General features: G+C 42.0%; 1 protein-coding gene across 13 annotated transcripts in view; it reads right to left on the reverse strand.

Moving 5' to 3' along the window:
- Nucleotides 1-15,861, reverse strand: part of CADPS (calcium dependent secretion activator) — a 455,401-nt gene that overhangs the window by 129,053 nt on the left and 310,487 nt on the right. For 7 of the 13 annotated variants that reach the window (XM_070390909.1, XM_070390912.1, XM_070390905.1 and 4 more), the window contains exons 12-14: nucleotides 6,170-6,306; nucleotides 2,469-2,656; nucleotides 358-516 (exon numbers count right to left, since the gene is read on the reverse strand). In XM_070390909.1, the coding sequence (XP_070247010.1) occupies nucleotides 358-516; nucleotides 2,469-2,656; nucleotides 6,170-6,306 (484 nt within the window). The remainder of the gene's footprint in view (nucleotides 1-357; nucleotides 517-2,468; nucleotides 2,657-6,169; nucleotides 6,307-15,861) is intronic. The other 6 variants (XM_070390918.1, XM_070390917.1, XM_070390910.1 and 3 more) reach the window with 1 other exon arrangement.

Raw genomic sequence — 15,861 nt, forward strand, 5'->3', positions numbered from 1 at the left:
CGGGTTGCTTAATATGAATGACTTGGTAAGGTACCAGGACCCTAACTAGATGCCACTAAAACAGCAATCTGACTCATGATTCTGTGTATATATTGCTCAACTAGTTTTTAAAAATAAGAACATGTTTTAAGCATCACTAAACACCTGACTCCAATTCAGCCCTAATACATGGTATTTTCACCCATGGCTAGGATTATTTTAAAGTGTGCTCTTGACAAACCTTAAAGGAAAAGAGACCTCAGGAATACAAAAAGCCTGCTGTTTGCTAAGGTAGAGGTTGTGGTGTGGATGGGGGAGGGTGTAGGGGAAGGTCACAGACATTGCAAAATACAAGCCAATACACACGTAACTTCTTACCTTTTGGGCTCTGGGTTTGCCTGAGTTTTGAAATCTTTTCTTCTTTTACATTCCTTTTTTGTGTCTTTTTTAGCCTCTGGTTCAGATGGGGAGGGAGTTTTGCTCCCTTCAGGGTCTGTGTGTGGTGGCAGCCCACTAAGGTACACATGCATTTGTTGACTTTGGAGAGGGGGTGTTGGCACGGGGCATGCACAGAGAGTGGCCAGCACAGGAGAATCAAGAGCACACACACATGCACAAACAAAAGAAATAAAAAGAAGGATGCATCAAACAGCAAGAGCAAATGCATTCAAACCAAAATAATAAGGAAAAAAGATGCAAACTTGCATAAGGAAAATCAGAACTGAAAAGAAAATAAGAAACCCCAAACTGTTTCCATGACAAGATGTATAAACCTAACTGTGAAGCAAGTGGCAGTCTTACAATATGAAATCCAGACAATGTGTATCATAATTCATGATGATGTTTACCAGGGAGTTTACAACAACACTTCATTATTTTATAACACTTTCTTATTCAGTAACATATGTAGAATACAGTGTGACAACCCAGAGAATATAATGCAACTTCTCTCTCTCTCAAGAATTCAGTCCAAGAGGCTGTAACAGATAGTCATCAAAGTGTACATATTTATAAAAAGCAGAATTATGCACAGATACTTCTCAGGTATCAGGTTTTCAAAAATATCCTTTGTGCAAACAAAAGGTCATATGCAGGGCTAGTGAACCTGGTCATAATGGCAGATGATGAAAACCTTATTGTCCGCTAACTATGCAAACCTACAATGCTATTGTTATCTAGCTCTAAATGCTAAAGGTGCATTTGATAAAATCCACCACCACTAGAGAAAGGAAAGGCACAGAGCAGATCCCACGGACATTCCTGAGTTGTATCGCTTGCAAAGATGAAGACGACTGACACGGTTCTGACTTGAAATAAATGCAGTCAGTTCAGGACTCCCTCACATGAGAATTTCCCAGAGCAGCAACTTTTGCACCACAGGCCGGGCTTCTGAAGCACCTAGCTTCCCCTGGGGGTGCCTTCCCTGGCGCCCGGGTGGGGTGCTCTGGGGTAAGGCAGGCTCCTCTTTGCAGCCATGGGAGGCTACATGCATTGGGCTAGTAAACTGGCTGCGGCAGTGTTGAAATTTATTCCACGTCTTCAGAGCCAAATGCAAACGTTCTTAAATTATTTGCTGTTTTGCATTATTCAGAACTTGGATCTTTTCCTCCAGGAGCTGGGCAACGTCTAAAGGAAGAGAGTACTTTGCACAAAGTTAGGAGAACTGATGCTCTGGTCTTGTCTATGAAGCCTGTAAAACGAGGGGGCTGATCACACGGTGAGCTCTGACGTTCTTCCCAGCTCGATGGCTAAACCAAAAGCCTATGATTATCTTTGCCTTTCAGCTTCACCTGCTTGTTCTAGCTCTTGAAATAGACTTGGCTTCCTCCCCGTGCAGGGCATTTGCCTGGAGCTGCTCAACTCCTACACTTGCTTCAGTTCTCAGTCCGAGCATCGCTTCCTCCAGGAGGCCCGCTGTCGACCTGCCCCTCCCTCGGAGTCCTGTTCCTTTATTAAATGCTGCCAGGACATTTTACCCGCTTTTCTCAGAGCACCGGTCTCTGAGCACCTCTGCCCTTGTTTGGTGCTTGATTTCTGTTCACCGTGCATGCTGAATGTATTCCAGAGTGCCTGACCCTCCGTTGGTAATCATTTAATATTTATGGAAAGAGTGATGGTAACAGCAAGGCGAACCTTAACCCCTTGCCAGATCCCAGGCATGTGCTGCGCCCTTTCTGTGCCCTGGCATCCTCTCAACAACCAGCTTAGGACATCATTATCCTGTCTACAGAGTGAAGACTGTGGCACAGAGGCTGTAACTACCCAGGTCCTTGCTAGCGAGCGGAGGGGCCATGATCTTAACCGAGACGGCTCTCATTTCATAGGCCACTCTCCAAGTCCAAGTGACACTTCCTGTTCTCTGTGTTCCCTGTGTCTGTGTGTCCTACTGAGGGAATGGGGAAGGGCAGAGAGGTAGAGGTGACCCTACAAGCAGGACCAGGCAGAAACCAGGAACATGACCTGGAGGAGGACCTGCGGCCGGCGCTCACCTGTTCCCGTGGACGTGGGATGCACAGAAGGCAAAGCTGTAGTGGAGGAGGGTGGGGTCGATCATGGCGCCGTTCTCCGCCCGCTCCAGCAGGTCTCTGAGGTAGCAGAGATGCCGGTGACACCCTCGGACTCCGTTCCGGGCACAGTACTCATCTAGCACAAACACCTGGCCAGGACTGAACCAGCCCTGTTTGGGGAATAAAGGAGAGACTTCCTTTTAAATACGGGTTGTTGCTGTTCTTCAGGAGGGCTGCCAGAATTGGGGGAGAGTGTGGAGGGTTAAAAATAGCCGGAGCTGATTGCTTAGTAAGTGCCCGCTGCTATGCAAACCCCTGTGGTGCTGTCTGTCCGTGTAACCTCATCCCAGCCCCGTGTAACCTCATCCCAGCCCCGCGAGCAGGTGCCGGTGGCCCTGGCGATGGGTGGGAATTCATGGCATTTCCTAGCCTCAGGGCTGGTGAGTGGAGGTGTCTGATCAGCAGAAAGCATGATTCAGAGAGGGCCTCCCACTTTCCAACACTGAGCTGTACATCGTAGAAGAGTGTTGGAGTGGGCGTGGGGCAGTCTTCATTACTGACAAGACAAATGAAAACACGAGTGCCTTAGAGTGGGGCAGTGCTCCATCCTGGACAGGGAACTTTCAGCAGAGCCCAGGGCGCGGAGGAGACAGGACAGATTCCTCTTCATTTAACTGACAAGGAAATGGATCAGGGCTAATAAGTGACTGACAGAAACTACAAACAGAGGCAGAACTCGAATTCAGCTCTGACTCCGCGTCTTTCTGGAGCATTAGGACATACTGTGACTGGTCTGCATGCACACCAGGACTCCATAAATCCCCCACTTGGGAAGCAAACACTTGGGGGAATATAGTCAATAATATTGTGATAACTATGTAGGGTGCCAGGTGGGTACTTAAAGTGTCAGGGATGGGGATCACTCTGTAAAGCACGTCCTTGTCTAGCTACTATACCGCACCTCTGAAACTAATACAGAATATATTGAATGTCAACTGTCATTACATTTTTTAATTATGAGGATACTTTTCCAAAGAGAATAACATACTAAGTTTTGAGGTAGTGAGTCAGATACAGTTCAGTTAAACAGAGAGGAGCTTCTGCCTTAGCCGCCGCCCCCCCCCCCCACCCCCCCGCCCCCCGCCAGCAACTATTTGTCTTATTATTTATTTGCTCGCTGAAGGACCAGGTGAAACTCTGCCATGAAAGAGAATCCCTGGCTTGAGCAGACTGGGGGGCATGAGGCACGCAAGGAACCAGATGCTCAGAGAGGCCAAGGGCCTTGCCATTCAAGGTCACCCTTGGGCCAAGCCTGGGTCAAATGACTGACTTCTTTTGGTTTCAGGACTTTTCTGAAGCAAGAAATAAACCACTCGAGGTGGCAGTTTGTGAGCTGGGAATTTAGGATTGTTTTAAATATAAAGTTAATTTTACTCGGAGGGTCTTCTCTGAGTCACCTTTTGAATACTGCTTTGTCTTGGGAGAGAAAAGGCAAAAGGAGAAGGTGACAGGGTGCAGGTAGAGGCCACAGAAGGGCAGGGAGGGAGGCCTCTGCCACCCTCCGATCTCATATTAGTGATCTGCAGACTCTTCCACTGACAACCTGCAGCTCAGCAATGCATCCAACGAGACGGCATCTTTCCTATTTCAAATGATAAGTTACTGCAGAGGGCGGGAGAGTAGTCGAGGCAGTGGGCTGCCCCTATAGGCAACTTCTTTGCCACTCCATCTGCTACCCCAAATGCTAAATCTTAGAAACAACACTGCTGTGAAAGATTAAAATATATTTTCTACGACTCGGATGACACCACGTCTTTTGTAGATGCCAAAATAGCTGCTTTGAAAAGAGTTGAAGAAATATCAATTAGGAACTCAGTCGAAGACACAGAAAAATTTATGTATCCCTGCTGGTCGGTCTCCAAAACTAACTGAAATAAAAAGATTGTAATAATGAGAAAATGGAATAGAGAGGCAGGAGATAGGGCTTTTTAATTGCTGTTATTTTCTGAAACTTTGGGATGATGATTAATAGATATAGGTATGCAAATGGGGAAGAAAACAATTTTATGCTATTATAATTAATTCTGGATTTGGGAGCATATTTGCAAGCTTATATATGACTAATAGAACACAGTTTCAAAATCAAAATTTTATTTCTGGTTTATTTATTTTATTTTTTTAGAAAATCAAGTCTCCTTGGTGATAAATTTCTCAGTGAAAGAGAAAATTGGTTTTAAAAAATGATGTAAAAAAAAGTCCTGAAAATAATACACCTCAAAAATTTTTTTCAAGAGAAAAGAAATTATATGTGAAGATAATGAGTAAAGTTCAGAGGCATATTCTTACAAGTTTCATGTATGCAATTTATAATTACGCTAAAAATCACATAATCGTTGGAAATACATTTGAGAAAAATTGCCTTGCAATGCAAGGTAAGCTTTTTTTTCCCTTTTTATTTTTTTTAAGTCAAAATGATATTTTCCTTTCCAATTTGGCAAAGTTCAGATTTTTCTGATCAAGTGATTCCAAACCTGAGAGAATCAATGCATCTTTTATGAGATGCAGATTAATAAATTATTCCACATAATACTGCTTTGCTTTTTAACACTATTTTTAGCTACTCTTTTTAATATTTTGGCTTCAGGTACAGAAAAAAAGAAAGAATTTAAAATAAAAATTAGTTGGAATAGATTTAGGATATAGCTATGCCACTTAAAAAGGAAAATATTTTCATTATATGTATGCTAATATAATGACATGTTAAGTATATCATGTTAATTACTGAAGTATATCACATTCATAATCTGCAGATATATTAACCCTAGGAGCAGGGATGAGGCTTTTCCTCTGTGTAAAGTCATTTCATCATTTCCCTCACCTTTCCCACCTATAAAGTGGAATTCATAACATTTACCTTTTAACAATGAAGTAATGTATGGTTTGCAGAAGAAAAGAAATTGGGTCCTTTTTATGCTTCCAACTTTGATAGTAGAAAGCCACAAATGTCTCTTCGGGAATCCAGTAACGACATAATAGCAGTCTCTTGAATGTAACCAATTTAACTCTGGGCTTAAAACAGGATTGCAAGAGACGTGCTCCCTTGCCGGGAGCTGGACTTCCAAACGCCTAATGCGTCATAAAAACTTCCCCCAAAGGGTGAAATGCTCTAAATACCACTAAGAGAAAGAAGCCACCCACCCAAGCAAACCCAAACCAGTTGAGCTTATGCGAAATCAAGTGGAGTGTGTTTACAAAGCACTTTAATCTTTCAAAAATAAACGGAAAGATTCAAGTCCTTTCTGAGACAGGAGCAAAGGGTCTACTCTGGGATGGGGAGGGAGGCAGATCTTCAAGTCTAGAAACTGAGTCGGGTTTTACAAGTTCTCCACCAGCAGATGCCAAACTCGATTACCCTCTTGGGAACATTTCTCATGTAGCAGCTGAAAAGGGGGAAGCTCAGATAGGGAGGCTGGGGAGTTGGACTGTCTCTACTGACAACTTCCTGCCGACTTCTTTCTTTGGGAAGGAAAACTACCTCGACCCAGGAAATCAAGGACACATTGATCATTGTTAAAGGGGCTCTGTACTGGAGAAAAGAGCTCCTAACAGCAAAGTAAAGAAATATTTCATTTAAAAAAAATGTCATCGTGTTTAAATTGCTGTAGACCAAAGAATATACTTGCCAGGCAAGAATAGGAATCATTAAGTCTGTGATCCAAAGTAAGGCGTTGCACCATCTCAAAGAGGGAAGCGTGGTCAAAGTTACAGGGGTTGGACGAGATAAATTCATCCATGCCATGCTTTTGAGCTCTATCTGCGTCTGTTCATTTATACATGTAGAGAGAGACACAATTTAGAGAAACACATCACATTTTCTTTGACATTTCAAATACACAGGAATTCACTAGGCATTACGAACACTAGCTATTTCCCATCACCTCCCACCAACACCCCCCGGATATTCCTTTTACCTTCCCATTGTCAACTTGCATCACTTACTGGTGAGTTTATTGCATTTAGGCAAGAATATATTGGCATCAATATGTTTATCAAATGATCACAACTCCAGTGCCTTTATGCCGTTCTTTAGAGACTAAGCACACGACCGTAACTTCACCTGCTTTCCACCGAACACTGAAAGCAGATCGGATCTTTGCTTCTAAAAGCCTATTTAGCTCTGTAGGTTTTTAATAGATTCTGCCATTCCAGTGGTTATGTCTAGAGCAATTTCTCTACAATTATTGGGATTATCTGGAAAAGGGTTAAGCTGATTTTCAGCAAAGTGACAATATTTGTATCCACCCCTTCCAGGGCCCCACTGCCAATTTGGTTTCACAAAAGGTTTGGGTCTCCACCCTCCAAAATTAAAAAAATAATAATAATAATAACAAAAGATTTTCATTGAAACCTGGAGAATAAGTTAAAGGGGACTGAGTGTGGGGTAGCCGGGGACATTGCCTTTGCGTGTGTGTGCTCAGCTAGCAAAGCTTATGGGAGAGACAAACCAATGTACTCCACAAGGGCTGTGATCTGCCATTTATTGTGATTTAGTCATCTCAATGTATTCACACTTTTCCTTACAGGGTGAAGGCTGTAGGCAAAACCTCCTAGGGGCTAACTAATTAATCTCAATATGTGTAACAAAAATACTCTACACTCAATCGGCAAAAGAGCTCAGAGAATCCAAGCAGATCCTGACGAGGTAGGAATGAAGGTCCGAGACATTAAAGGAGTCAGCTCACTCCACCTCACATGTGCTCACTCTCCTGATATGCAGACTGTGGAGAAAAAGAATCTTGTTTCAAATCAAGCAAGAGTTGATTCATTCCCTGCCTGCGCTATTCTACTGGAGTGGGGGGCCTGCCAGGGACCAGGAACGCTGTCAGGACACAGGGAAAATCAATGTTTGACTCGAGAGGGTGTTTGGGTAATATTTTCATATGTGGCCTTCATTCCAGGCAGCTTCATCCCCCTTCCATGCCTGGGGGGAATGGCTGCAAACTTGGGTTACCGTAGCAGTGTGACTTTAAGATGATGATTTAAGATGACGATTTATGTAAAGTGATGATTTCTCCTCACATTATAGATTTTGTGGATCTAAGCAATGTATGCATGGAATGTTAGATGTATGCCTCCTTATTGTTAGAATTTTCAAATCCTCAGTCATTTTTCACAGAAGCAGCAAGTGGTCAGTGTTTGAGCAGTGTGTGCTGTTTGTGCCTGAGACGCCCAGAAGAGACCGTTTCCAGAAGGCACGTGAAGAAGGAGTATTTTAATAGCCAAATCGCTCCGTTCGGAGGATGAAACACAGGCTTTTAGAGGGAATATCACATGTGCAGAAATTATATTAGAGGATCTGAAAGAATCCTCGTTGCTGTGTTCATTGTCAGATTTGTATTCAAGGAAGTGCTTTCAATGTGAGGTTAGGTGCTGTGTTTAGGATTCTTTTGTTTGGTTGTTTGGTCTCCAAGCTACTTTCTCCCTTGACTCGGGGTGGTTGGCAAGAGAGGTGGCCAAGAAGTTGGTGCTGGGGACAAAAGCTGGCTGCTTCCAGAGTGTGCGTGCATCTGTGTGTGTGTGTGTGTGTCGGGGGGAGAGGGAGGTGCCTCCTCTGGCCCAAGACAAGTGTTAAAGCTGCTCCGACTTCAGGTCCCCCCTCCCCACAGAATGGCACTCCTGCCATCCAGGGGTATCTCTGCATCGCTCCGCTTCATCCTGTCGGCCACTTTAATTCAGGAGAGACTAACGGGGGTGCATGGATTGCTCATCCGGTGGCACCCTCTGCCCTGCCTCCCCGTTGGAACAGACAGACAGGCATTTCTTAGGTAGCACAGCTTCCTGCTCTGAGATTTCTCAGAAGGAGGCTGCAAGCTGATACATCGGCCCGGCCCTTTCTCTGCCAGTTTGGCTCAGCTACTTTATTGCTCTTCAATGATGATGGTGCCCCCGGTCATTTAGCTCAAAGAGAAGGGGGCTCTTTTGTAGCTGGTAAAAATATGGCACGTGTCTCATGTCGCTGACTCTTTCTTTTTGGGTTGAACCTCTTGAAAACTTCGCGATGAACTATTTTGCCTGCTGCCCGCTCAGGAGACGGATCTGAAAAGGCCACTTGGCTCCTTGGCAAAGACCTGGCTGCAGATCCCCGCGCTGCCTCCCCACCCACCACAATGCGCCTTCACCTGCCAACTCAGCCCAGAGCACATCTGACGAACAATCATGGTTTATGTTTCAACACCGGCTCACCGGAAAACAGGCTTTAGCTGGTTTTCTTTTTAGAAAGTAACCCTATTCACATACAGTTTCCTTTCCCCATCTTCCTTTCTTTTCTCTCTCTGAGTCGGATGAGCCTGGGATGGGTGTGGAGGTCTGGATTCAAGTTTAAGTTCTGTTACCAAATAGCCGTGGGCTGCTGGCTGAGCGATCTCTGACCCTCCGCTTCCTGTGCAAAACGAGCTGAGCTTTCAGTTCCCTTTCTGCTGTCACGGCCGTTCGGCCACCTTACGATCCCTCGCACACCTTCTATATGTGTGGGATGGAACTGAACGGAGTGGCAATTTCTAGTAAGCAAAAGGAGCAGCCCCTGGGTTTTGCTTACACAAAATCGTCATTTACTCAGAATCAGGCTCCTTATCTTAATAACGGTTCCAACAACTCAAGAGCACTTAAAAGGGTGGCTGGCTCCCGTGGAATCTTTGAGAGTTTCATTGAGCTTGTTATATTCAGAAAAGAGAAAGGGGAGTGGAGGCCGGGAATACTGTTTTAAGATATCAGTGGAAGGGATCTGATTTTTACGTTCCTTTCGAGCAGGGATTTTGTGTGTGTGTGTGAGTGTGTGTGTGTGTGGTTGTTCTCATTATATTCGCAGAACCTAGACTAGTACCTAGGACATGCATATTAATATAATGAGTTTATTTCATTAAAATAAATAAATGCACTCTTTCAACAAGTATTTTCTGTTTCTTGAATTCTTGGAATGTTGACACACTAAATTCAACGGAAACAAGTTTATTGAAGCTAAAATAGCAGGTGGCTAAGTGGGTGGGCTTAGGGGCTCCCAGACTGACTTTGAGGCCAACTCTGCCTTTCTGAGCCTGACGCGAGGCAGGCAGGTTCGTAGTTCTGAGTAGCATTTTCCTCATCTGTGGGCTGAGCTTAGTGTTTGAGTCTCCCCTTAGGGGGCTGTGGAGAGGCTCAATGAGAAGGGGCGGGGAAGCACCTAGGGCCTGGCACAGGGTGAGTGCTCAGTCCACTGGCCCTGTGAGTGAATGCACAGGCTTCCTCGTGCTCCCAAAGCCATCTTTTTAATGTGATTAGGAGTGAAGGTTGTCTCCAAACTAAAGCTCCTGTTAGTCACAGGCTGCTTCTGAAACTGTTTTGTTGCTCTGAAGCTGGGAGTCCTTTCCAATCGCTCCGCTTTATGCTCCTCCTGGCCCCTGGATAGCCAACTCCTAGGTCAGCGGTTCTCAACCTGTGGGTCGCGACCCCTTTGGGGGTCGAACGACCCTTTCACAGGGGTCGCCTAAGACCATCGGAAAACACATATATAATTACACATTATTTTTGTGATTCATCACTATGCTTTAATTATGTTCAATTTGTAACAATGAAATTGGGAGTCACCACAACATGAGGAACTGTATTAAAGGGTCGCGGCATTAGGAAGGTTGAGAACCACTGTCCTAGGTCCTGTCTTTGTGTTTTCGCTGGGTATGTTCCAGTTTCTCTGTGGATTCCCTTGGTGGGTAATATGTTCCCCGGGGGTAAGTTTCTGATCTGTAATTTCCCCTGCAGCTCCCGGAGGAGCCGGGCCCTTCGGAGGTGTTCACTAATGGACTGATTCTGACACTTCCACCCCAGGAAACTTCCCACTGACTTGAATAAGGAGTCACACACATGGGGATTCAGATGGCATCTTGCAAATCCCAAAGTGGGAACATGTGCTCTTAGGGGAAAAAATCTCATAGAAGGAAACAGAATTGTAGGTGCAGGTGTCTTTGGCTACCGTTCAGACTGTCTGCCTGTGTCTCCATACATGTCTAGGACCATATGCATTACATATGTTGTCTATTTTAAAATAAAACACTGCAGTGGTCCAGCTGTTCCAAATTCTGTTTCAAAGAACTTGTGGGTGCTTCCCAAGCAACACCATATAGTCATTCTTGCACTGTCCCAGACTGTTCTCCTACGGTGCCAAACATTAAAAATTAAATGCTCCTTGCAACTCTTTCCGCCTCTACAAACAATTGGATTTGGTTGATTTTTAAAAAATGAAAACTCCAATGTTGACATTACAAGGGGGAAATAACCCAGAGCCAAAGTATAAGAAAGTTAATTCTTGAATTCGGGACACCTTGGGATCCTTTCCTTTGCCAATGTTTGGCGGGTGTCAACAGAATGAAAATGAATTTTAACAGTAGGGTGAGCAAATTAGAGAACTAGGAGAGTCAAGTGGCTGCTTGAAACTCCAATGATGTTTGTATTACCCCTTGCTTTAGGGAGATGCATACCAATGCTCTTATTATAATTACTATTCGTCATCATCATCATCATCATTATTTAGAAATCAACGATTGACTACTGCATTTTACGGATTGGCTTTAATCTTTGCCCTGTACCTTTACCAGCCCTGGTTGGGCAGCTCCTAAGTTGTGCTTGGTTGGCGAGGGCTCCAAATGTACTGCAATGGGCTATGCAACTTATAGGACCTGCAGCTCGGGCATAATCCAACACACCTTTGAGACAATGCTACTTGTTTCTCTTCTGGGTGGGTAACTGCATCAGGAGTGTGAAGTCCTTTACGGCGTGGGCATAGGAGACTGACTTCAGGCTAGACTTGGTGGGTAAAGCTGATACTGGCACCTCACTGCACTCGGAAACTTAGCGCACTATCAATGGTCTCAACGGCACAAGTGCAGGCTGATGGACACAGAGACTTATGGAAGGAGCGCTTCCAAGTGGAAACTAACCAAATCCTTTAACCCAGGTTTGCTAAGAAGCAATTTTGGTTTGGCATTTAAGCAATGTTGGAAAAATATCCGTTCCTAAAATGCTACAATTACGTAGGTTCTATACTCTCATTTAATCTATTGATTAAATTCAAGTGATGTTCCTGATCGACCACCCTACCATTTATAGTGTTCTGTAATTGATCATGATGTTTGATATTCTCAACCATGTCTTGTTTGATAGTCTTTCCCCTCCCCCCTCACAATGGGAATATATATATATATATATATATATATATATATATATGATATTTTTTCATGATTTCTTATCTTAATAACAAGCATAATGTGATTTTGTTTCAGATATAACAATTTTTGGATCAGTTTGCAATAAGTTCTACCAAACAAATGTAATTTTCTTGGGGGGAATAATAGAGCTTTCAGTTTTTCATTCTATTGAGATTTTCCTATTATTCTAACAGCTAAAAGAATGAAGACAAAAGTTCAATCTCTCTATTATGTAATTTTACATTTTGGGACTTTTTGTGGGCTGGAGAAAAAGAAATTCTGCTATTGAGAATAATTATGATTGTATTAATAAGCTGTCTGAGAGAGGCTCCTTTCTTTAATGAATCCCTTTTACAATAAGCTGGAGGTAGCTGTTTTATCTCTGAAATTCAGAGCACAGTTATGGTTGTTGTGACTCCGGATGGATGCTAGAGGCAAGAGAATAGCTAATGTAACTAAAGTCGCTGTGAACCCAAACTGCAAATTAAAAGGTGACTTTGTGTCTTTCTTATATGGAAAATGTGTACTTGTCATATCTGCTTGACAGTACAAGAGTGAATGTATGGTTTGGACAATAACGAACAATGACAGTAGTCAACCTCATCAGAAGACATGAAATAAAGAAGTGACAATGATTAATGGCAGCTGGCTGTTCACAGAATTTTCTAGAAGAGTTTTTCTTGGCATGATCAAGTAACCAGGGGATGTTGCTGTGCCCCTCCTGAGCTCTGAGCAGCAAACAAAAGATTGGTCCTCCCATGCCTGCTGCCCTTGAGAATCAACTTAATCCCTTCATAGTCCCTCCGACTAAATCAAGCTGACGGCATGGCCAAGAGAGGATGGCTTCTTCAGAACTATGAAGAATTTTGCAGAAATGAATTTTGCAGAAACTTTGAATTAAAAACTATTATGGCATATATGCATAATAACCCATGGACACAGACAATAGTGTGGTCAAGGCCTGGGGAGAGGGTGGGAGTAAGGTAGAGAAGGGCATTGGGGAATACAAAGGGAACCTGTGTAATACTTTCACCAATAAAGATTTTTAAAATCCTATTATGGCAATACACAGTACACACAAGGGGATAAACATGTGATGTGTATTTCAATGTTAATTTTTATAATTCTTTTTAAGACAGCTGCTTTGAATAAAAATCATAACAGAGATTTTGTTAATGATTTCAGAATAAATAAATTATACTTAATTTTCCCTGCTGTAGTTATTACATCTTCAATTAATTTGCAGAGTACTTGATGTTTTTACATTCCCTACAACATGAGCAAAAATAAGTTTTCTCTAGTTGACTGAATTAATATGTTAAATGTGCCTGAAGTAGTTAATAAAGAAATGAAGTTTCATTTAAGGTGGTCTATTTAGGTCATATCATGGTATTTGGAAAATTTGGGGCCTGATTGTGGAGATTTATTCCTTTAAAAGTTCATTTTCTTTTACAATGAGAAGGAAACTGATTTACAGTGTGGTTTGGGGTCATGCAAATTAAGTTAATATTGAATTAATTCTTTGATATCACACTCCTGCAATGTAGCAACTGCAAGTTGACAATACAAGAATATATAGCAAAAATCTCAAGAGATAAAACCGTAGAAAGGAATTAAGGCAAATGAGTATCGGAAAATCTACTAGGATAGCAATGCGTTATTGTGCAAATACATGTAAATTTACGCAGAACAAAATCCATTCAGTCATCTATTCATCCATCCTTTCTTTCATTCTTTAAAAAAAGTAAAGCAAAATCCTAAATTCCCACTAAGTTCACATTCTATGATAAGCTTTTAAAAATGCCTCATCAGACATTCAAAGGAAATAAAGTTACATCATTTATCTGCTTGGAGTGTTAAAAAATCTGTCTGCTAGCCAGGGGTACATTTATGCAAAATAAAAGAAAAAAAATAAAGGGGAAAAGAAAGCAAATTCAATAAACAAAAAGAATTAGAAGAAGGACTATTATTAAATTAGGGAAAATGATATGACCTACGACTTCTAAATTAGCATTCAAAAGACTCAAGTACATATTTGCCTGCTCTCTTGACCAATTTTTCTAGCTCCCTCTAATGTCAAGTCTGCCTCAACACAATTTTTGGTGGTCAGGTTTTTCTACATGAACAAAGAAACTGTATACTCTCTTTTATTCATAACTCAAATAGTGAAAAAAAAAGATTTTCCTAAGTTTTAGGTTTTGCTCTTTCAGGAGTATTTTTAGAAAAATTAATACAAATACAAGTGATTTTGAAGAAGTTACCGTTGTCATTGTTCTTGGGGGAGTAGCAGAGAGACATTCGAGACCAGAAGTCAAAGTCCTCCCTGGCACTGTGAGATTGTGAACAAGCGACATGGACACAATCGAGTCCTTAGTTTCCTGTTTGTGTGTGTGATAGTCCCATGCAGTACTGCTCTCCTTTCAAAATTAACTCTCCATTGGGTCTTACTTAGAGCACACCCTCAAGCCAGGTAGAATTCATTCTTTAGTGTTCAATGAAGACATTTACTTTATTAATGGTATTCTGCAATTTCTTAAAGTTTTGTTCAGTTTCCTACCCCACCTTTCTATTTGTTAAAGCATCTATGGTTACCACACCATTGGGACACTGACCATTCCGGTCTTTGGGATGGGAAAGGAAAAAACGAAAGCAGCAACACAGTGTCAGAGAGCAGGATGATCTGTTTTCAGGCATTAAGCAGTCAGGTGGCTGTGAATTCCATGAAACAAAGGCATTAGGTGCCATTTTGTTGTGATGTTAATATTCTTGGAATGAAAAAAATGAAATGTTCATCGTTGGCTTTACTCGGAGGATCATTTGATGCCAATATGAAAGCCAAGGAGAGGAGGCAATTATGCACACGTCACATGCATCCTAGTTTCAGTATGAAGCTTACATTTCAAACCTGAGGTCAGGAAAATAACATGAAAAATTTTACTACAAAGTCTAGACAGGAGAAAGATATAAGGGAGAGGGAGGAAGCACATTGCAGGTGTCAGATAATCTAGTCTGATTATCTGAGCTGTGCTAGCTATAGGGGAACACTTACCCTTCAGTCCAGCTAGAAGTTAGCAGGGTAAGAAGGAACAAACCAGAATAACATAAAGACTAGCAACAAGGCTCAGGAAAGCAGACAGGAGTTCTAACCTAGCAGCTAAAGTTCTTGGGTTTGAGCAAAGATTGAACAAGAAAACTTAAATGAAACAAAACAAAACAAAAACCAAAATTAACCCCTCCCCCTCAAACCAACAGTAACCAAGATCCCTCTAACTGTGGAAGACTGTTCAGGTGGAAGCAAAAATAGAACAATTCTCAAAAACACTGAACTTTGGGGATCTGTGATGTGATAAACAGTTATTAATTGAGAAACAGACATTAAAATGAGACTCATTGCAAGTGATATATCAATCAATTGACCAAATACAAAGCTTAAAATACCACCCCTCCCACTCTGAGGTCTGATTTTCTCCATTCCTCTAACACGGGATCAGGTGTCTCCATAAGAGGCCACTGACATAATAAATTGTGGCAACACTCAAATACGGATTTGGACATAGTTTCCAAGGTAAGCACTACTGGCCTTAAAATTGGAAAATTGCAATTTAAAAAATTTTTAAAAAGTTGCTTAACTAGGCACTGACTTAATTTTTCTCAAGTTTTAACCGAAAAGGCGTGGGGGATTAAATCAACAACAACACACATCAAAAAACCACAAAAGAACAAAAAAGTTAAGGTTTGGTGGAACCCTCCCAAAATCATTGTAGAGTCATACAAACTAATGAATAGCAGGATCTATTTTTTTTCTGGTATTTACAGTTGAATATAAATACTCCACTCCACTCTTTCTTAGACGGGTCTTTTCATTCTGAAATTGAGCTTTTGAAATGGCAAAAACTAAAAACTGCACCCAGAAGTTCGTTAAACTGAATTTAGAAAGACCCAAATAAACTCACAATTACTCCCAAGTTTCCCAATCTGTAAAATGTTCCATTCTCGAGTTTCCCTTGAACAGACGTGACAGGACTGGAGTGTTTATTTTTTTCTACCCCAAAAGTCCTCTCCCATTTATCTGTAGCTTCCCTTTGCCATGTAAATACTAATAAAGTAATTGCAAAGTTTACTCATTGAAAGTCATTCTTAAG

This window comes from Myotis yumanensis, unplaced genomic scaffold (genome assembly GCF_028538775.1).
Source record: "Myotis yumanensis isolate MYYU_CA2020_CCGP unplaced genomic scaffold, mMyoYum1.0.hap1 SCAF_14, whole genome shotgun sequence".
Classification (NCBI taxonomy): domain Eukaryota; kingdom Metazoa; phylum Chordata; class Mammalia; order Chiroptera; family Vespertilionidae; genus Myotis; species Myotis yumanensis.